The sequence below is a fragment of the Hirsutella rhossiliensis genome, assembly GCF_020360975.1.
Source record: "Hirsutella rhossiliensis strain HR02 chromosome Unknown scaffold00004, whole genome shotgun sequence".
Lineage (NCBI taxonomy): Eukaryota > Fungi > Ascomycota > Sordariomycetes > Hypocreales > Ophiocordycipitaceae > Hirsutella > Hirsutella rhossiliensis.
In genome coordinates this window covers 3,721,470-3,743,074 of record NW_025408670.1, presented here as the reverse complement: position 1 = coordinate 3,743,074, position 21,605 = coordinate 3,721,470, and the positions used below count along the sequence as shown (strand labels likewise).

General features: G+C 47.0%; 4 protein-coding genes across 4 annotated transcripts; 2 read left to right on the top strand and 2 right to left on the bottom strand.

Annotated features, from left to right (window-relative positions):
• Positions 1 to 6,756: 6,756 nt before the first annotated feature.
• On the top strand, positions 6,757 to 8,455 carry HRG_04670 (poly A polymerase head domain-containing protein; the record flags this gene model as incomplete). Its single annotated transcript, XM_044863141.1, has 5 exons — positions 6,757 to 6,793; positions 6,843 to 7,116; positions 7,165 to 7,484; positions 7,731 to 8,227; positions 8,312 to 8,455. 5 exons carry the CDS (start codon positions 6,757 to 6,759, stop codon positions 8,453 to 8,455), a joined length of 1,272 nt encoding a protein of 423 aa, XP_044721755.1.
• A 486-nt stretch (positions 8,456 to 8,941) lies between these two features.
• Positions 8,942 to 9,298, bottom strand: HRG_04669 (uncharacterized protein; the record flags this gene model as incomplete). The annotated part of the gene is made up of 1 exon (XM_044863140.1): positions 8,942 to 9,298. One exon carries the CDS (start codon positions 9,296 to 9,298, stop codon positions 8,942 to 8,944), a length of 357 nt encoding a protein of 118 aa, XP_044721754.1.
• Positions 9,299 to 10,259: 961 nt separating this feature from the next.
• Positions 10,260 to 12,239, bottom strand: HRG_04668 (uncharacterized protein; the record flags this gene model as incomplete). Its single annotated transcript, XM_044863139.1, has 2 exons — positions 10,260 to 12,139; positions 12,197 to 12,239. The coding sequence occupies 2 exons, from the start codon at positions 12,237 to 12,239 to the stop codon at positions 10,260 to 10,262; spliced, it is 1,923 nt and encodes a 640-aa protein (XP_044721753.1).
• A 2,484-nt stretch (positions 12,240 to 14,723) lies between these two features.
• Positions 14,724 to 16,068, top strand: HRG_04667 (subtilase family domain-containing protein; the record flags this gene model as incomplete). The annotated part of the gene is made up of 4 exons (XM_044863138.1): positions 14,724 to 15,002; positions 15,052 to 15,237; positions 15,292 to 15,804; positions 15,877 to 16,068. 4 exons carry the CDS (start codon positions 14,724 to 14,726, stop codon positions 16,066 to 16,068), a joined length of 1,170 nt encoding a protein of 389 aa, XP_044721752.1.
• Between the last annotated feature and the right edge of the window lie 5,537 nt (positions 16,069 to 21,605).

The following is a 21,605-nucleotide window of genomic DNA, read 5'->3' as shown; positions in this document are numbered from 1 at the left end:
ACTTAAGCTCTTTATTAATTTATTTAAGGTCTTTCCTTAAAGTAGTAATAACTCTTTAGATCTTTATATTATATCTTTTATTCTATTTATATCGGATACTAGGTTATATAGCTATATTAGTTAATATATAGGTCTTATTAATCGACTTTATTATATCTACTAGTTTAGTTACTATTTTCGTTTATATTACTAAAGCCTATAATAATTTACTTAAATAGTTATCCCTTTTATCCTATTTAATAGCTAAATTATTATAAAATTTTACTTTCTCTTAAATCTACTAGTCCTAGAAACTTATATCTTTATTTTAATATAGCTAGCTAGTTCTCTAGTTAATTAGTAGGTTGCTCTCTTATAGCTATAAAAGTCTTAATATAAGGTTATATTCTTTAATATTTATAATATTAAAGTTAACTTATTCGTTATAGCCTTAAATATTAATATCAAGGTAATTAATCTCTATATTAATAATTCCGTTATTATAGTTAAAGGCCTCTCCTTTAATATTTATAAGTTTATATAGATCTATCTTATATCTCTATATAAGTTAATAACGATTAATAACTCTAGGTAAAACGTAATTACCTATCGCGCTATAGTTTAAAAGTATACGTATATAATATCCCGCGATTTAGATATTTAATACTATTTAGTCGCTATAGCTTACCGTTACTATATATAGGGTCCTTAGATCTTATTATATCGTGCTAGTCTATAGCCCTTTTATAGATAGTATACCTCGTTTTTTACTTAGTCCTTATTTATTTTATTTAGGTATTCTTCTTTAATTTATTATTAATATCGTTTCTTTATATTTTCGTCGCGTAGTATTATATTAGGGCTTAAGAGACTAATTTCTTATAGCTAATCGAAGATTTCTTATTTTTTAACGCTATATCGTTTATATTATACTACTTTATAGTTAATTACGTACTATACTTTATAATTCTATTTATTTTCGTACTAAAGGTTAAGTTTTTATTTAGTATCTTTTTATTTTTTATATAGTATTTTCATATTAATTCTTCCTTAGTCGAATATAGCTTATAGCCTTTATATATATTACTAATAATCTTTTAATATACTGTTATATCGTTTATACTATACTTATACTTTTTCGTATTTATAAACTCTATAGTTTAAGTATATATATTCGTTATAATCTTCTTCGTTATATTTAACTCGTTATATAAGTCTTTAAAAGATTAAGGGTTTAAATACCTTAGAGTAAGTAGCGTTATACTATTCCTTTATTTTAGTATATTTATAGATTTTATATATCTTTAAAAGATATCTTATTAATAAACTATAATTATCGCGGTATTTAAGTAGTATACCGTAATTAGGTTCTAATAATATAACTTAGTCGTTTAGGTAGTATTAATCGATTTTCTAGTAGTTTAGTTCTATACTTAAGTAGGGTTTCGAAAATACTTATCCCTTAAACCTAACTAAGAAGGTATTATATTATGCCTTTATTTAAAAGTATATTATATAATCTAGGTAGACGTATAATATCTATAAAATATACTTATAGTGCTTATAAGTAAGTAGTATTTATAGATTATCTTTAAATTCTCCTTATAGTTACTATTTTTATTATAGAGCTATAAAGGTATTAACTATAGCGATAGCTATAGTATAGTCTTCTCCTTATAGTACCGGTTAATATCGAATTAATATAGCTTATTAGTTTTCTATAAGAATTTAAGGCGTTTATTAGGTTCTAATTTTAAGTATTTCTTTAAATTCTTCGAAGTATAAAGCGTATTCTCTAATCGTAGTATTTTCCCTTAGTAGTAAGGGTAGTAGTATAAGTTCGTTCTTATCTTCCGTTTCTCTAGGTATTTCTTATTCTTTAAAGCTTATATTGTCGATACTTTATTATTCCTCTTTAGGTTATTATCCGAGTTTTATAAGTATAAGGGCTATATCCTTATCTTCTTTATTATATTATTTATAGACTACCTATTATTATTATCGATTTTTATTTTATATATCTTCCTAGAATCGTTTACCGTTTTTCTTAATCTAGTCTTAGGAGACTCCTTTAAAATAAGGGTATTTTAGTTCTATAAATTTAACTTATTTCTATATTTTAAGATCCCTTTATTATATTATTATAAGGGTCTTCTTTAGTAGCTTTAGGAACTATCTAATACCGTTCTTATCGCTTAAGTATACTATATATTTATCGTTATAGTATATAGTTTAACTAAGGAGTTTATACTTTAGTTCTTATTTATTAGTAGCGTTTAAGTATTTCTTACCTTCTAGGGCTAGTACTTAGTAGGTTTTCTTCTCCTTATAAGGTTATCTATATTCTTTAAAGTAATATCTAAGTTTCCTATAGTTAAAATACTTTCTTTTACTTTTCTATATTATATCTAGATTTATCCTACCTAGGTTAGTTATATAGGTATAGGTAATAGGAGTTTCGCGCTTTTTTTTATAATTAGCGCGTCGGTTAAAATTATTCTTATAGGAAGGGTTTTAGTTTCCTCTTTCTTATTTCTTTTCTTAGCGTCGCGTATACTATCTATCGTCGATTCGTACTACTATAGTAATATAGTCTAAGAGGTTATTAGGTCGATTTTCCTTATAGAGTTCGTCCTTAACTTCTTCTTTAAGCCTATTATAGAATTATAATATAAGAGGTTCGTTATCTTAATTAAGCTTTAAGGTAACTTAATAGAACTTTATAGTATAATCCGATACTAAGATCCTTTATTAAAGTTCTTAAAGTTTTTATTCGGCTTCTCGTTCCTCGTTAGTTATTCTAAATACCTTTATAATAGCTTCTTCGAATCCTTAAAAACTAGTAAAGACTTCGTCTATCTCGTTATCTCGTCGCGCTAGTTAGTTATCGAGAAAATCCCTTATAATAGGTCTAAACTAAGTAAGTGCCGTTCTAAATAAATAATTTCCTACGTAGAGTACCTTTTTAACTAAGTCTAAGAGTTTAGTAAGGTAAAACCGGTAGTAGGCTTTAAGTTAGGTAAGAAAGTCTCAAAGCGTACTATAAGTACCGTCGAATAGTCCTAGCTATTTTAGTTTAACTACTTCTCTAAGGTCCCTAACTTATCCGTTGCCTCTTTTATTCCTAAGTAACTATACCTTATATTAAAGGGTAATAATCTCGTATATTATATCCTAAGGCGATATAGTAGCTCTAGAGTTAGTTAATCTAGTTTACTATATAGGTATATTAATAGTTACGATATTACTTAGAGTAACGCAGTATTATACTAAATAAGAGCTTTTAATATATAATATCCGGTATTATTCCTAAGGGATAAACCTATCGAGGGGTTTATATTAGTAGATATAATAGGGCGTAATCTAAGTAATAATAAGTATATTACGTTAGTAATAAGTCGGAGGTCGTAGACTATAGACTATAACTAGGTAATTAAGTAACCTAAATTAAAGATAAGATCGTAATAGAGATCGTAATAATTATAATATTAAAAGCTAGAGAGCTATCTATCTAAAGGAGTGAAAATAGGTAGCTATATATACCTATAGAGACTATCCTTAGATTATAGGCCTAGCTATAATCCCTAACGTTAGATTATATAGAGCGTAGTAATCTCGTTAATCCTAGATTACTTAGATCTCTACGATCCCCTCGATCCTATATTTATTAGATAGTCGTGCCGACTATTTATCCGTTAGACTATATTACGTGCTTAACGCGGTCGACCGTTAGCGGCCTAGTAGCCGTAGTCGTAATAGGAAAGCTAACTTCTTAACTAGTTCCTTCCTAAGGATAGGTCGGAATTCGAGAATAAATTAACCGAATTTCTCCTTAATAAGCCTAATAGTTTAATTCTTCTAGACTAGCCTTATAGGCTTAAACGTTATATCCTAGAAGATTCCTTCCTTTCGAAGAAGGTAGAAGGAAATTAAGCTCGTTAAAAATTAAGGGTAAAAGGCTACCCTTTTTCGTCGAAGAATTTATATAGACCTATTAAGTAATTTTATCGTAAAATTTACCCTTCTATATCCCTCTATCTATACGGTTAATTCCCTAGTAATAAGATATTCCCTCTATGCCTTTTTAAAGGACCGGAATTATAAGAGTATATTATAGATATTAAGGGAAGTACTAGAGTTAAGGATAGCTGATTTTCGTAGGGGATAATCGGAGGGCTCTAATATTTAGTCTTAGCCTTATTAATCTATAGGGAAGATAAAGGCCGGATTTACTATACTAACGATTTTTCCTTAAATTTACGGCTCGAATAAGGGTAGCGGCGTTAGTTACTATTTCTTAGTAACCTAAATCTTATCTATCTTCTTTTATAATAAGGGGTCCTCCTTAAGAGACTATTATATCGTTTCTTATAGCCTCTTTAAAAGGTTAAATACTTTAGGTCGGTTTTCCTTAAAGACCTACTAGTATTATAATAACTAATAGCCTAGTAATTTATAGGCTAGGTAGCCGTTTCGTCTAGTCTTTTATTTTTTTAAGGAATCCTCGTCCCGATCTAAAAGGTCTACTTAAAAACCCCCCCTTTTTACCCCTTATTACTAATTTCAACGAGGTTCGATTTTAACTAGTTCCCTGATTTTTCGACTAACGGACTAAAAGGTCTATTAAGGGACTAGTCGGGCCGGACGGACTAACGGGGCCGGGGCCGGGCCTAGAGTAAGATACGAAGCTAGGGCTAGGACTAGGGCAGCCGTTAAAGACAGTGTTAAGGCTCTCGAGGGAGGTAGAGCCGGAGGGGCAATAGCTATAGCAGTAGCAGCAGCGGGAACCGCAGCAATAAGGGCTGCAGGAGCTATAGGGGCAGCAGGTCGAGCCGTCTAGGTCGAGTGCTAGCTACGAAGGAATAAGACTACTTACTATTATACTCTAGTAGCCTCTTTATCTAGTTCCTAGCTAGCTTCTCGAAAGATAGTCGAGTAACCGTTACTAATAGGCTTTATTAGTAGAGATATATCCTATAGCTACTAGCTAGAAAGAGCTTTTATAAGGAAGTATTAGTTAGCTTCCTTAAGGATTTCTTCCTACTTAGCTAGCTATAAAGAAGCTAATAAGTTCCTAGTAGAAAAGGCTCCTAGATATACCGTATAGGTCTTCCTAATACGGTTAGTTATATAGCCCCTCGAGGGAGCTATTAAGGTCTTAAGCTTTAAAAGCTACTACCTAGGAGTCTCTTTCTCTTAAAGAGAGATTAGCTTTATAGCACTAACGGATTCTATTATCGCCGTGCGTATAGTAGTTAGTAGCTTCGTCTTATAGAAGTACTCCTTTTAGTAACTCTCGTAGTCGCCTAAGGTAGTAGAAAAAGCTCTCTACTATACGGAGGTTAGCTTAGAGAAGAGGGAAGCTCCCTTTATAAACTCCGTTGCCCTAGGATAAAGAAGGGGCTTAAGAGGGTCCTGCTTATTAGAGAAGACTAAATTATAAATAGTTCTATCTATACGAGCCCGTAGCTCCTTTACCTACTTATCTAATCTTAGGGCTCTATAAGAATCGTCCTATAGACTATAGGGATAGTAGAGGAGTTAGTTTTCGTTATTATTATAAGGAAGGGTAGATAAGTCGGGTAAAAATCGGCTTTTTTAATAAAAGGGGTAAAAGGAAGCTATAAGGGATATAAGAAAGGTGCTTTTTATAGTAGCTAGAAGGTATAGGAATTTTATTCCTCCCGGGCTTATAACTCTTATAAAGAAAAATATAAGAAGTATATATAAAATATATAAAGGTAAAATTAAAAGTAAGGGGTTAGATAGGTAAGGTAGAGAGATTTAATTCTTATAGGAGTAGTAATAAAGGTAAGGGAGTAATTATTATATTACCTTAATTATCCTTCTTTCCTCTATCTAACGCCCCTCTTTATACCTATCTAGTATCTTAATTAATAAAGAAGATCCTACTTAAAGAAGCTACTAATATACTTTTAACTACCGAGCTTTTTACCGGTTTTTCCTCTCTTTTCTAGCCGTTGCCGGTATATCTATCTTATCTTTCGCTACCTCTATAGGAAGCTATCGCTACTTCTGCTTCCCCTTATGCCCCTACCCTCCTTTCTATACCTCTTTTTAGCTCCTTCTTCCTTCTTCTACACCGGGTGTTTTTAGCTTCCTAGGTCCCTCGTGCTAAGGGATATCTCCGAGAACTGCGAAATCAGGCCACGCTTCGCGACAATAATAGCTTTAATATCTATATTTTTTATATAAATCTTAGTATAAGTAAGTTATTATAAAGGTAAGCATTAAAGAGCTATTAAAACTTATAGAAAAAAGCTTAAAGATACTATAAAAAGGAAGATATATATATAGGCTGCCCTTAGCTAAGGGGTCTAGTCTTATAGCCTATATAGCTGGCCCCTATAAATAAGGGCTAGGGTTGCGCCCAGGGTTTGCTGTCACATTGAACACCACTTGGCCAAAATAAGGGCACCCCTAAGTAGGAGTGATATTAGGGCTTGTTATATCTCCTGCCAGTCTCGTGACATTTGCGCAGTGAATTGGCTTGGCTGCGCACCCCTGGCGTCGGTCCTGCCCTCTGTTTGCAAGAAATGTCCCCCCTCCCCGCCCTCTGCCATCATTCAGTTTCAGCAAACGGCAGCAACAATCTCAACTACCTTCCAAACCCTACCAAGAGCCACAAGTCATTCTTCTCAGCTTGGCCACCCTCACTGCGTCATTCCTCTCAGCTTGGCCACCTTCATTGAGGCCTCTTCGCCCGGGCCCATATCATGATCATCGTCTCACTGCGCCGACATCGTGACGACCGCCATGGAGCCTCAGACAAAGAGAATCAAGGTCGACTCAGGTATGATTCCTCCTTTACGCTTGCGATATCAAACTAACCCATACCTCAGTCCAAGAGGAGCCGATGGCGACAAAAGGGAGGGTAATTGATTTGCTCCCCGCCGAACAGCTTCTGCGTGAGCTCTTGCTCGAATGCGCACAGCATTTCCCGGGCCTCGAGATCTGGATCACGGGTGGCTGGGTTCGTGACCGCTTGCTCGGCATACCTTCCTCAGACCTCGATTTTGCACTGAGCAACGTTACGGGAAGGAGATTTGGCCAGTTACTAGAGGATCTGTCTGCCAGAACAGAGATTGAAGCCAACTATCGCCAGAAAGCAGCTGCGCAGGGCATCCCCTATACCAAATTCACGAGGTTCCACATAATGGAAAGAAACGATAAGAAGGCCAAGAAGCTAGAAACGGCCGGCGGGAAACTATTTGGTCTGGATATCGACTTAGTAAATCTCCGCAAAGAGGTCTACGACGGCCACAGCCGGACCCCTGAGATGGAGTTTGGCACCCCAGAGGAAGATGCTTTCCGACGCGATGCTACGATCAATTCTCTATTCTTTCATCTGGGGAAGCAGGAAGTTGTCGATCTCACGGGCAGAGGCCTCGAAGATCTAGATGCGAAAATCATGAGGACGCCTCTCGACCCGCGCCAAACCTTTATGGACGATCCACTACGCGTACTGCGGCTTATTCGTGTTGGTAGTAAACTCGGCTTTGCTATCGACCCGCAAGCTATGCGTTTTATGAGAGATAAGGACGTACAGCAAGCACTAGATACGATAATCACTCGCGATCGAATTGGTATCGAGCTGTTTAAAATGATGAGGGGCTCTAATCCGGTGGTCGCCTTCCAGTACCTCTTCGAGGCAAACCTATGCACTCCGGTTTTCATCGGCCTCAATTCACCAATGCAACAGGCATTAAAGGCTCAATGTCCTACTCTAGGACTATCCAATTCATCGCCATGGCCAGCCACTTGGCCGCAGGCCTCTGGGCTTCTCGGCCGCCTCCTAAAGGACGACAGCATTCTGTGCAAAATGATTCAATATGAGGCGAACGCCGATTATCTCTGGACCATGGCTGCGTACACCCCATTTGCTGGGCTACGACAGGCTATGCTCCGACAGATAGTCGACGAGGCGACGATGGCCATCCGAGCCCCCGCCAAGATATCTAAACTTTTTGAGAGCGCACTGAAGAATTTCGATTCGATTCGTACCATCGTGGACACCATCGCCCTTCAATCGGAGAAATCTCCTCCGCGGAGCCGTATAGGCATGGCCATTCGCTCCTGGGGCGCAACGTGGACCACGCAGGTAACGTACGTCATGCTAGCCGAAGCCGTTTATGCTGCGCAGACGTCGTCTTCACTAGTGACTTCGGGAAGCAGCCCCTCGTTGGACGAGCCGCTACTCACTAGGTACTCGGCCTTTGCCGGTTTCGTGTATGACAATGGCTTGCGAGATGCCCACCTGCAGCGCCCGTTGTTGGACGGAAATGAGATCCAGAGAATTTTTGGTCTACAGAAGGGTGGCCAATTTCTCAAGACGGCACTTGATGGCCTTTTGGCGTGGCAGTTCGATCATGCTGAGAGCGGGATTGAGGACGCCAAAATGTGGCTTCTTGATCGGCGGGAGAGTTTGGGAATCCCTTCAGGTGGTGGATGGTAACGATTGTCCGAGACATGGCAGACACGGTCACCAATCACCACGGTTGGGTCAAATCACGATGCGAGGAGTTGGGCTCCGTGATGTACCCGAGTTAACAACTGTCAAGGGAGCCTATAAGAGAGAGAAGACAAATCGGCCACCTGCCCGAGACGGCCTCCATTTTAGGCGTGGCTGATTTTTAATATTAATTCGGAGACACTCGTGGCTGAACAGTATATTGGCTGTCGTTTGATGCCTCTGATGCTGCTAACATTAATCAACGGGCAGCTTGGTCGGGTGGCCGGTAGCCGCCAGTGGTTATGGGGGCATGTCGGAGCCGTGGCGGAGGGGCGTCGACAAGACAAAAGCGGCATCCCATCCTCCAGAACAAGAAGCCCTTCCTCCAAAATTGGAAGCACATTCGCGGTGAACCCGTACTTCTGTTGTAAATGTAAGCAAGAGCTCGTCTCTAGCGTTGGCCATTACTCACTTGGCGGGCCATCAAGCTCAACGTTCTGCCTCGGCGTGGAGATTCCCACAGCTTGGAGAAAGCAGCCTCTTGCCATATGAACCACGGGCGTAGAGGAACTTTGTCCCCATTTTGCCCAAGGGGTTGGGCTGTGGCACAAGTGCTTCCTTGCCTGAGGCCTTGGGGGCCGGCGGGTTGTGGCGTCCACGGGGTAGCGAGGCCCGTCCAGTTGCCGACATTTGCATATCCGTGTCACCCATTTGGCATTCCGTTCCTGTGGCCTCAGACAGGAGCGCCATCTCGATTTGGAGTGGCGTTTGGCGACCGTCATCCCTTCTGCAGAGGCAGGGCGTCGGGGTACCCCTAAAGTTTGCGTTGCAATACTTGCAGCGCATGGTGTGGTTTGATTCGATTATGTTTTGAAATGTTTTCAAGACTTTGTAACAGTCGAACTCTGGCAAGAGATGTTGGAGGAGGAAAGCAAATCAAGCAGGAAGCACTCCCCTCCCAGTCCTATTTGAACCCGTGGACAGGCTATGCCGAGCAAAGAACAGGAAGCTCTCGACGAGTGAACTGGACTGCTTCTCAGCGTCAGGATAGGCGTGTTCACTGCCAGTTCCCACAGCCGAGCCTCTGACCTGCCTCTGGCCAGCCTCTGGCCCGCCTCTGGCCTCGCCAAGACAACCCGCGCCGACACCCCGAGGCCATCCGACTGGACATAACACCGGAACAGAGCAGTGTGCAGCGAGCGAACATGAATTGAACTCTGTTTCTCTGCCTTGAGCTGCATATCCTCTCGGTAGGAGTCCTTTGTATGTCCGTAATGTGAATGGTGGCGCGTCCAGGGGTCGGGGGGTCGGGGTCCGGGGGTCAGTGGTTCCGTCTCACCAACACCGGCAGATGCCACAACTTTGCGAGCTCATCGACAGACGCGGCAGCGGCATAGATCTTCATAAGAGTGCATTAGATGCTGGAGCATTTAAGCATTTGAAAAGATATCCGGGGCTCGATGGGCAGAATCCACCGAAGGGGGCGGCCTTTTTGCTACCACTCCCTCACAATGCCCATGCCAGCCTGCATAAACTGGTAACACAAGACGAAATACGAGAAATTCTTGCTCCTTTTGGCTGCCAAGGCTGGTCAAAGCTGACTTGCTTGCTGGCAGGCACCCGCACAATCATCCCCCGGCTCCTGGAGCCCAACCGGCTCGGGCAGCTCTCGCTCCAGACGGTCGTTTTCGCCCCGAGCTGAGCGAACAGACAAAAAACAGCTCCTTCACAGCCTTTCTGTCCTCCCATGCTGACTCTGTTCATCCAGGCCAGCTTACATGGCCTGGCGTGCCTTTGAGCTGCGTGGTCATCGATCGCTCGTCATCTTCCGCAGCCGCTCCTCGGCCGCCCTGGCCCTCCTCTCCCGCTCGAGCCGCATGCTCATCTCGGGTGTCAGTCCTCGTGCTTCTTCCTCTCGGCGCTCTTGGGGCGTCTTGGTGAGTGCGTTTCCCAGAGTGTTGCCCCTGGGTTTCTTGTCAGCTACCAACGGGCCTTCAGACCGCAGCCGCTCTTCCTCGGCCTTTCGCCTTTCCGACTCCTTCCTCTCCGCGTCTTTCTTCTCCCGCTCCTCTCTGCGGTCGGCCTCCGCCTTGGTTATCGCCGACGGCACCTTTGCTTCGTCCCACGCCCATTTGCTTTCGCCCAGCTCCGATCTCGCAACACGAAACGCGTCACGTGTCGACCGATCTCCTGCGAGCTCAAACGCGGTTCTTCCCTCGACGGTTTTTACGAGCGGGTCGGCGCCTGCTCTGGTCAGAATTCCCAGAACCAAAGGTGCCGAGTTCTGAGTGGCCGCAAGGTGGAGTGGCCGAGGCGTGCGATGATGCTGGTCCGACGGTTGAAATTCAAAGTCCGGGCTCAGGTTATTGTTGCCGAGGTACACGAGAAGAGCAGGCAGCTTCGAGCGTCGAATAAATGCCTGCAGCTGCGAGGTGTGCAAGAGCGCTGTTTCCTCCTCCTCTGATAACTTGGGTTTGGTCGGCTTGGAGCTCGGCGCCTTTGTCGGCGCCAACGCTGGCTGCTCCTCCTTGGCCTCCTGGGCGGGATCAAACTCTCGGACCTTGAGGCGGGTGAGCTCGATGAAGGACCGCATAAGCTCATTTTGGGTAGCACGCCTCGTGTTGAAGGGAAAGCCGCGGAGGCGCGTGTCGTTGTGCTGCAGAACCTGTCCCTCGTATGGGCCAAAGAGCGTTCTCCGGTTCGTGGTCCCAGTGGCGCGAATGAAGAGGAGCTCCGACGTGTCTAGCAGTGCTTTCCAATCTCCAAGAAGGGCTCTAACATCAGTGACCAGCGCTTGCTCGTTGTATCGGCGCAAGCTGGAACCGGCAGAATGGGCATTGCCCTTGGAGTTGTCGTTTGCCGACTGGGAACCACCCTGTTTCCGTCTCGTGGTATATCGATGAAAGGTTTTGTGGGCCAGCACGGTGGCCTCTCTGTTCATAGATGTTCCTCCCCCCTTGGACGAGCGAGGGGCCAAGGAGACCACCATGGCAGCGAAGTGGCCGCCGCCTATCATGCAGAGGAAGACATGCGGTCCCTTGTATGCCACTGGCGGTAGCGTTCCGTCCTTGGCACGGTTTGGCATTGATATGGGTGCGACCTGCTTCTGCTTGAGGACTTGGACGAGATCAGCATTGCGCTGGTCCTCGCCCGTCAGAATGGCCCGATATAGGCCAAAGTACGTCTTGGCAGGGAGAATGGGCGAGCTGAACCAGAGCAGAGGCGGCTTAGCCCGGTTGCGTCTGCCTGCGCTGCCCTCGCCCGGGTCGTTGCCTTCTGTGTCGCCTCTCCTGTCGGCCAGACGGGCTTGCTTTTTCAGCAGGGCTGTCAGTGTCGACTCTGGACGCCCATCATCTTCGTCGTCGTCAGAGTCGTCCGAGTCGGACCCCGACAGCGACTCGTCCAGGTCCCCGATCAGCTTGTCAAACTCTGCCTCGGAGACAGGCTTCTGCCCCCGCATCTTCTGCTTGAGGTTGTAGTGGTGGAGATCGGACTTGAGGTGGCTGCGCTGATCCAGAACAGCAGTGAAGGCCAAGCCGCATAAAGAGCAAGATTGGGAGCCAACGGAATTGTCGGCCGCGACGCTTGAGCTCGGCGCCGGAGACGGTTCTCTGCCCACGACTCCGGCCGTGTCGGCGTCGTCCTTGAGCGTCAACGTTTCCAACACTTGACCGGGAAGGTCATAGACTGCGGTCCGACGGTCAGCTCATCAGCGGAGCAGGCTGGGCAGAAGCCCGATCTCACCGTAGAGAGGGCGCCGGAGCAGCTCCTCGTTGCTGCTCGCCATGTCGATGAGCGTGATCTGGATCTGTCTTTCTTGAGGCGATGAATGGCCACGAGATGGAAGCAGTCGTGTGACGCGAATGGGCGCCTAGTTTCACGGCTCCTCGCAGTGAGTTTCTCTCGCGCTGACTGCACAGTGCAAACGATGACTCCGAGAGCTGACTCAGGCCCTGATCCACAGCGCCTCGCAAAAAGCGAGGTAGACGTGCAGGAAGACTTGCCCCATATAAATTTAGTGCGCATGTTCGCTTGTACCGTCGTAATCCCTGTAGGTACCAGCGCCAGCCCGCCCGGCCTATTTGTACCGCGCGCGCCTGGCAAGTAGCTCTACCCGCCCTAAATGCCCGCACCCGCCGACATACCCGCGCCTGCGCCCGCCCGCCGCACTCACCAACGCCCTCGCCGGCCCCCCCACACACACGAGATTCGAAGCTATCGCCACCTCGCTCGCACAAACCCCGGCTTGCCGCCGCCGCGATGCCCTCCGCCGCCGCGGGCCAGAGGGGCCGGATCAATTGGCGGGCCTGGATGTTATAACTTCGAGCTGAAGGCTCGGAAATGCCTTGTTTGAACAAATTGAGAGGCATGCGTTATATGGCCAAAAATGCGCTGTGGACGAGACCGCATTGCGTGTGTGTGTATGCGCATTTAGGCGGTATCGCTACTTGCTAGGCGCGCGCGATATAAATGGGTGGGGCGGGCTGGCGATGGTATACATCTTTAAAATGGGGCAAGTATAACTGTGAATGGAGATATATGCGTGTATATATAGTATTACTTACACTAATAGTTCGAACCCGTGAAAACAAAGTATTGCCTTCGATGCTATAAATAGAAATGCGCACCGTCTAGTTCGTGTCGGTTTTGAAAAGAATCAAGCCAACCCGGGCATCTTTCCATGGAGCACCTTATTCCTCGTTTAATTCTGGAGTTAAAGGATTCCACGTTGCCTGCCCAAGGTCGGTAAGTCGCGACGTGACGGTCGCTTAAATGAGAATGTCGAATTTGACCGAAGAGAAATGTGGTGTGCATGAGCCTTGGCTTTTCTCCTCCTCCGGTCGTCACAAGACGGCGGTGGCAGGGGGCGAGTTGCCATTGGATACTTAATCGAGTTGCCCGAAGAGGTAAATAGAATTGGAGCCCCCCCAGCAAGGTATGCACTCCGCATTTTGCAACGCCACACGAGGTGCTTTGGCTAGGACTAAAAGGGCATATGGGGCGTCGTAACGGAGTGCCAGCAGCCTAGGTGCTTGTTGGTCTCTCTCGAAAGAGGCGATAACGGGCTTCGTGTCAGCAGCAGAAACCTCCCCCCCCTTGGCGCCACGTATCGACGGCCGTGGCAGGAATAGGAAGCCGGATAACTAACCACGGGCAGCACACGAGAAGAGCCAAGTGCAAGGGCCGACTGGACAAAAGGGCACCTGCTTGAGGTTTCTCCACGGGCACTGCGTTAAGGCCAGTTGTCCGTGGTGGCATTAGATTCAGCTGCCCTTCTTGGCTGGGGGGTTAGAATGACGCCACGTAGGGGACAGGTCAGCGTGTCCTTGCAAGGCAGTGCAACGGCCGGAGTTAGTCTATGGGCTGTCGCAATCGATGGCAGACGCGAGGCCATATGCGACGGAGGTGCAAGACAGAAAACGACAGTATCCCGCGGGCACAAATGGCAACGCAGGGTTTCGTGATCGGTGTCGTGTGCGAAGGAGGTGCTTTGGGATAAAGACGGTGCCTGTTTCATATGCATGTATCGCGCCTTGGCCAGTTCGACAAGTGTAAGGCCCGCCGCACGCCAAGCCGTTAATGCCGCCGCATCGCCATGATGGCAGGCCTAAGGAATTGCTGCGTCACGCGGTGCCCAAGATTCCATCGCCGAGGCCCGCGAGACCGACGATGACACTAGAAGCCTCCGGGAACACGCTAACTCACGCTCGCGCCATGGCCCCTGCCCCCTTCGTCCCCCAGGAAAAAGCAACCTTCCGTGCGGAGGGCAGCTTTTTTAGCAGGTCTTGGCGTGCCTAAAGCCAGTTGGCCGAGACTTGTAGGACGAGCTACACTTATTCTAGAACTTGAGAGTTGGTTGGATGCCACTAGCTTTCGCTAACGCTATGCTCTGCTCCCCCAGCCTGACCAACTGCCACCGGACGTCGACAAAAGGGGGTGTCTCTTCTTTTCGACTACCGCAAAACAGGAAAGAACATATGAAATCGCGGAATCACTCGGTCCTCGTTATTTCGCCAGCATATAGAACTGCCACTTTAGGCAGGTAACGATAGTGGTTGTCGATGCCCCTTAATAGCATCACGGAGTTCAGTGCCGAGTTTACTCAAACTTAAGTCATATTGCTGTTGGACTTGAATATAAATATAAGGCATTTGCCTCTCTGAAATCAAGTTATGGCCCTCCATCCTCACGCAAAAATTTGATCCCCTGCTTTCTACTGCTCTTGCCAGTCTCTGTCTATTTCTGGAAACGTTCGCGAAAGCAGTTCACCATGAAGCTGTCTATCTTCCTTAGCATCATCCCTGCCATCTTGGCTAGCCCCGTGGTCAAGCGTGCCGAGCCCGCGCCCGTCGTTGCTCCCCGCGACGCCAGCCGGCTCATCCCGGGCAAGTATATTGTCAAGTTTAAGGATGGTATTTCGATTGCCTCGGTCGACAGGACGATTGAGGCCCTCTCTGCAAACGCCGACCACGTCTACAAGCACGCCTTCCGTGGCTTTGCTAGCCAACTGAGTGACAAGGACGTCCAGGCTCTCCGTAATAACCCTGATGTAAGTCCCCCCCCCCTTTCTTAGTCGAAGTCTCACTGACGTTGGATAGGTCGACTACCTTGAGCAAGATGCCATCATCACCATCAATAGCGTCACTGATCAGCAGGGTGCTGACTGGGGCCTCGCTCGTATTTCTCACCGCGAGCCCGGCACTACCGACTACCTCTACGACGACACCGCCGGCGAGGGCGCCTGCGCCTACGTCATTGACACTGGTGTCGACGACACGCACCCTGTATGCTTTTCGACTCAAAGTAAATAGATATAAGTCGCTTAATTTCCCGCTTAGGAATTTGAAGGCCGAGCCCAAATGCTTAAGAGCTTCATCGATGGCGAGACAACAGACGGCAACGGCCATGGCACCCACTGCGCCGGCACCATTGGCTCGCGCACCTACGGCGTAGCCAAAAAGACGAACATCTACGGTGTCAAGGTTCTTTCTGATGCGGGTAGCGGTGCTGTCTCCGGCGTCATTGCTGGCATGGACTTCGTGGCCAAGGACCACTCGTCGCGCAGCTGCCCCAAGGGCTCCGTCGCCAACATGAGCTTAGGCGGCGGCTACTCTGCGTCAATTAACCAGGCAGCTGCGGCCCTCGTTCAATCGGGCGTATTCCTTGCCGTTGCCGCCGGTAACGACAACTCGGACGCCTCCAATACCTCACCCGCCTCTGAGCCGACTGTCTGCACCGTCGGCGCCTCCGACATCTCAGACAACCGATCCTCCTTTTCCAACTATGGCGCGCCGGTCAAAATTTTCGCTGCGGGCACCAATATCCTCTCGACCTGGCTGAACGGTGGAACTGTGAGTTTAAATCCCCGAGACAGCCAAGTCTTCAAGTTGGGGCTCTTTCACTAACCACCACTACTTTTGCAGAACACCATCTCTGGCACGTCCATGGCCACTCCCCACATCACCGGTCTCGGTGCCTACCTCGCTGCCCTTGAGGGCTTCAGCAGCCCTCAGGCTCTTTGCAGCCGCATCCAGGAACTTGCCACCAAGAACGCCCTGTCCGGTGTCCCTGACGGCACCGTCAACCTTCTCGCTTTCAACGGAGCTAGCAAATAAAAGGGCTCTGCTTTCCGTAAGCATATACGGCAGGAACTGGAATGCTGGTTGACAAAGGGGTTAGGGGTTCAACTGGTAAATGAGATATGAGCACCATGATCTACTTGTATGCACATATGTAAGCTCAGGCATATACTGAAGCCAATTGATATACGGGCCCAACCACTTTACTAGCCGGGCGCTCCTTGCACGGGCTGTATGGATGATTCGTCGTAGACGCCACTTCAGCCCATCACAGGCGGTGAGAGCACCCACTCATCCACACAACATCTAAGACGACCTCTTCTACAGCCAATCTGATAGCCTTGTCATCGCTACTCAATGAGTTACTATGATGCGCCCGTCCAGCTCTTTAACACTATTTTCCGGTACTCTGAGAATCGATACAGAGAAAATTTACGCAGCAGGCAGTGACATATATGCACAGCCAGAACCTACCGTTATAGGCGCGAGGAAGGCAAGATTTCCAACGCACCCTGCGAAGATGCCATGGATCTAGTCACCCTCTCGCTTGTCCGAACAATAACCCACTCTCTGATGCCAGTTTCGCTGCGCGGGTTCGGTGCAGTCGAGCTCACTGAGGCAGCGGGCGGCTTACGGGAACCCAAACGACCAGTCGAGCTCGGTCGCGGCGCTTGCTTCTCATTATCACTTATGAGCTCCCACTCCGACTGCTGCCTCCGTACGCTCGGTCGACTTCTGCGCCCAGTAGCCCGAACGCCTGTCGTCTTGCCCGACCTGAGGATGGCCGTCTTCTTGCCCGCCACTATCTGACTCTTTCGGCGTCGGCTACCCGCTTGGTTAACCACCACACTCGTAGGAATAGGCTATACAGTATTTTTAGGTCGTCCGTGGAGGCTCTTTGTGATCCTGGGATCTAGGATTCGGCGGTAAGGGTCCCGTGAAGAAGGCCCCTATAGATGCCACCGTGGGTGGACATCCCACCTCCTTAAGAGCTCGCCTGCTTCCAATTGCAGTAGATCGTATGGCGGCAAGAAATCCCTAGTCGCTAGGACACAGAATAGTTCTCGCCGCACTCTCCGATCTATTCTAGCCAAGGGCGAGACATACTTGGTATCGCTTTCAAGGCGTAGCGGTATTCCCTGGCAATAAGATTAAGCCCCTATTTAAGATGCAGTTATATAGAGCTCTCCTAGGTGGTTATAGCTAGGGCTAGATTAGGTACGCGTGGTTAAAAATTCGTCCTATATTTAGTTGTTAATAAAATCTCGTTCTTAATTACCTAATATGCCTTTTATCGCTTTAACGAGCTTAAATAGATAGTTTATTCTATTAAGCAGATAGCTCTTAAAATTATTATTGCTTGCCTTTATACTATACGTTACCTAGATATAGAAGTTCTCAAGCAGAGGCTTGAGAGCACAGTGGAAGAAATAGGGATATAGAAAGGTGAACTTGATGATGCATGTCTTGATCTATTGGGACAAGGCGGGGGCTTATATAGGTACAGTGACCACAAATAGCTAGCCAAAAGAGGGCATTGGGATGTTCCTGTACTTAAGTCAGGCCCACATCATGCCCTTGGACTAGGGGAGTCATGTTGGTCAGGCAGGCTCCCTTGTGCATAACTATTAGGTCCACTAAGCATGACTCTGGCCTCTTATGCCCACTCTCCTCAACAGAGGTTATAATGCTTTTTAATAAAGCACTATAACTATTATACGCTTGAGGGTAAGTAGGTATTATAAAGGTATATTAAAATAGCCTCCTAGTTATCGAACTCGTTATATAGGCGCACTTAAGCCTTTTCTTAGTCTGCCTTTATCTCTATAAAAGCAATAAGCTTCTCGTTTTTAAGGATACTATAGTTATTATAGGTTATAGTTACGGAGAGGTTACTTTAAGATAGCGGCTAGTTTATCTCCCTACTCTAAGAATAGCCTCTATATTATATAAAGTTAATATTGCTTATACTATCTTCTCTAGTAGGCTTCTGCTTACGCTTAGCGTTAAGTAGTATATTTAAGTTAATATAGAAGATAAAATGCTTTAAATACCTATTAAGTTATTAATATAAGGAGCTTAACGGCTAAAGGTCAAGCCTTAAGGGCGAATGATATATAATATCATATACCTATAATTCGACTTTCCTTTAAGAAGGACCTCCTAGACCCCCCTTCCACTTATAGCGGCTAACTATCTATTTAAACTGCTTGCTAGTAGACCTAGTCTAACTATATACCCTATATTATACCTCTCACCGGCATCAATTCCATCCTGAGCTCAGCTCCCTGAGGGCCCTCCTCATGACAGATACCCTTAGCTTGACTCCGCTACAGTCCATGTATATGCTGAGACGCAGCTGGCGTCAACGCGCGCCATCCTGCCGGGTGCCTGGCTTCCACCGTCGTCCTGTACTGCAGCAGCCCGGCCTTGACAAGACTGGCTAACTACTTCAATGTCGCATTTGTCTTCTGTGATCTCTTCGACGCCGTCTTCACGTACTTGTACTTCCACGAGACCAAGGACCGCACGCTGCAGGAGCTCGCAGAGGTGTTTGAGGCGCCCAAGCCGGTCACGAAGAGCCTTGAAATCCGGCCGGTGGGCGCCGTCGTGAACACACTGCAGATGATGGATGATCGCAGATAAAACGAGAAGGCTTGATTGGTTGCAGTCTCGCAACCCCTTGTTTCTTCTGCCGTGCGGTTGGTTTCACGAGGTGCGTCTCGTCACCGTCGGGGGCCCAGAGGTGCCGAGCCGAGGTGAACTCCTAGCTGCAATGGCCTTTACCCAATCTGACATCTCAAAGTGGCTGTACACGAAGTTTTAGTGAGTGCTAATATACTTCATACATACATATGTACAGTACACAAAGCACGAGCGTCATCCGTGGGTGCGCGATACGTGCCCATGTCCCGCATTACAGCATGCTTGATCGGTCCAATCGCAACCCTGGTCCCAACATTGTGATAGATCGTGAAGCCGGCTTTCATCCATGTCACGCATAGCACATGGCGTAGTACTATCATGTCACCTCCTGCCGAGCTACGCTGCTGCCGGTCGTGCGGCAGCTGATGTGCAGCGGATGGCTCGCAGCTCGTTGTAAGCTCAGATGCATGCCGGGGTTTTCGGGCTTTAGTGTCTGCTGACATCTTGATGGTTTCTTTGCTCGCCCTGTGGAGTTTCTGTATTAGGACAGCCGTGCTTAGTTGTCCCATGGTAAACGGCCCGGCAAGAAGGTTAAGACTGCAGAAGGGCGGACCAACCTAAGACTAGGTTCCTAGTCCTGAGATGCGAATCTTTTGTCCGGGTCATGTCTCATAGCCCAAGAGGCTCTGTCTGCCGACTCTTTGGCCAATACGACAAGTTATAGCCTATCCCTCGGGTTGTTAATATTCGCTGGGGTTCCTTGAAGCACTTGGAGGGCGACAGGACCGATCATATGCATGCGTCACTGTCTGTCTACCCCTCTTAGCTTTGGCCGACTTGCCTGTAGGGAGTGAGACTCACATGACTTTGCTGTTGACTCAATGAGGCGGAGTTTCTTCCCTTGCCCTATGCCGTCTGTTATCGCGAAGCTTGATGACCCTGCCAGTAAGCAACGTTAGCGACTCTTTGAGGGTTCTTTTCAGAGTCGCCTGCCCTGTTATCAGGAGGCTACTATCTTGCCTAATGCTCCTTAAAAAACCGTAGTCTATACTTCTGCTTGGGAGGATGTCGTAGAGTTCTGCTTCCCTGCTTATCCCTTTATCTCTGAAACAAATGAAGATGTGGCAGTGGCGCTACGCTACTCCTCCTGTTACTGAATATATCGATTATATATATGCATTGGCCACTGATGGCACCAACCAGGCTCAACTCTAGCGAGAGTCAGGTTCAAGAAGTTTACGACCGATGAGCCACTGCACGAGCCCTACAGTACCCAGTAGCGCTCTTAATTGCCCTTGCCCAAGCATAGTGGTGGTTCGTGGAGCGGAAAAGTATAGAGCAGGCATATGGCGTCATCGTACGTCGTCCCTTGGTCTTTATATTGCTTCTTTTGACCTGTGGACAATATATGCATCTCTAGCCTAAGGTGCTGTCTGTAACGGGCAAGCCGCTTTAACGGCGGCTGCGCCGCCTAGCTTCTAGAACCTTCCATTGGCTCGAAGCTATAAAATGCTATTGTGCTCTCATGTAGTAGATTCTCTTTCTTTCTTTCTTTCTTCTCTATCTTGATAGTAAACAGCATAGGGACTAGTTAGTTGTATCAACTCACTAGAGGCCTTTCACATACTATCAAGATCACTGAAGACATTGAAGACACTGAAGACACCGAAGACACTGAAGACACCGAAGACACCGAAGACACTGAAGACACCAAACTGAGTCCCGTCGAACTATTAGCGTTCAGCGAAGTCGCGATGGCCGAAGATAACAACAACATGCAGCCGGACGTCCTCAGCGCCCTGGTTGCCGAGATACGAAGTCTGAGAGAAGAGAGTTCCCGAAGAAACACCCAGTTTGAAGAACGTTTTATTGCCCTGGAACTCCAACAACACCAGCAAGCCCGTTCGTCTGAACTCCTAGAGCCAACGCCATCTGTCACCCCGGCTGTCCCCATTGAGGACACTCGTGTGGTCGCCACTCACAACCCTCACCCAACCAAGCGCCCCAAATTACGAGACATACCGAAATTCGGCGGCGACAAGGCCCAGTGGCGAAGCTGGAAACTAGAAACCGAAGGAAAGCTACGAGTCGACAAAGAAGCCCTTGGAGATGCAGAAGGCCACTTTATGTACATCTTCATGAGCCTAGAAGGCAAGGCTAAAGACAACGTGACCACATTTGTGGAGATGCAAACCGAGAAGAAAACGTTCAATGTTGCTGAACTACTCAACCGCCTCGAATTGCTGTACGGGAGAGGGATCGCAAGCAGAGAGCTACACGCAACCTGCATTCGATTAAGCAAGGAGAGAATGAACCGTTCACGTCCTTTTACCCCGCTTTGAGAGGAGATCGCCAATGCCAACGCCAAGTATTGGCCAGATGACAGCAAGATTTCCTACCTCCAGGAGGCACTAAACGATAAAATGAAAGCAGCCCTCATAGGCTCTGACCCTCTGCCATCAGCAGCTATGTTGGGCTGGCGAGGAGGTGCGATTCGCTGAGCAGCCAGATGGAATTGTTGGGTCAGTGGAAAAGGCCTCGAGGCAACACAAAGAGTTCGGACAACTATGACAACCACCAGAATCATGGAGGCCAGGCTGCCCAGAAACAGCCTGGCCAGAAAACCGAAGTTAGACGAGAGGATATGATGGAATGGGAACCAACTCTACAAGCATCCGCGAAAGTGAACGCTGCGCGCACCCGCAGTGATAAGAACACATATGGTTACCAATCCAAGCGACCAGAAGACCAAGCGCTGTTGGGCAAGCGTGCCAAGTGGGTCGACCAGGCCGAGATGGACGCCCGTTACCGTGAAGGGCGTTGCCTCCGTTGTGGAAGAGACAACTGCAGAATCGAGCGCTGTCCATTGGCTGCGCCTATCCGACCCGCAAACACGACCCGACGCACTCAGGTCAATGCCGTGACCC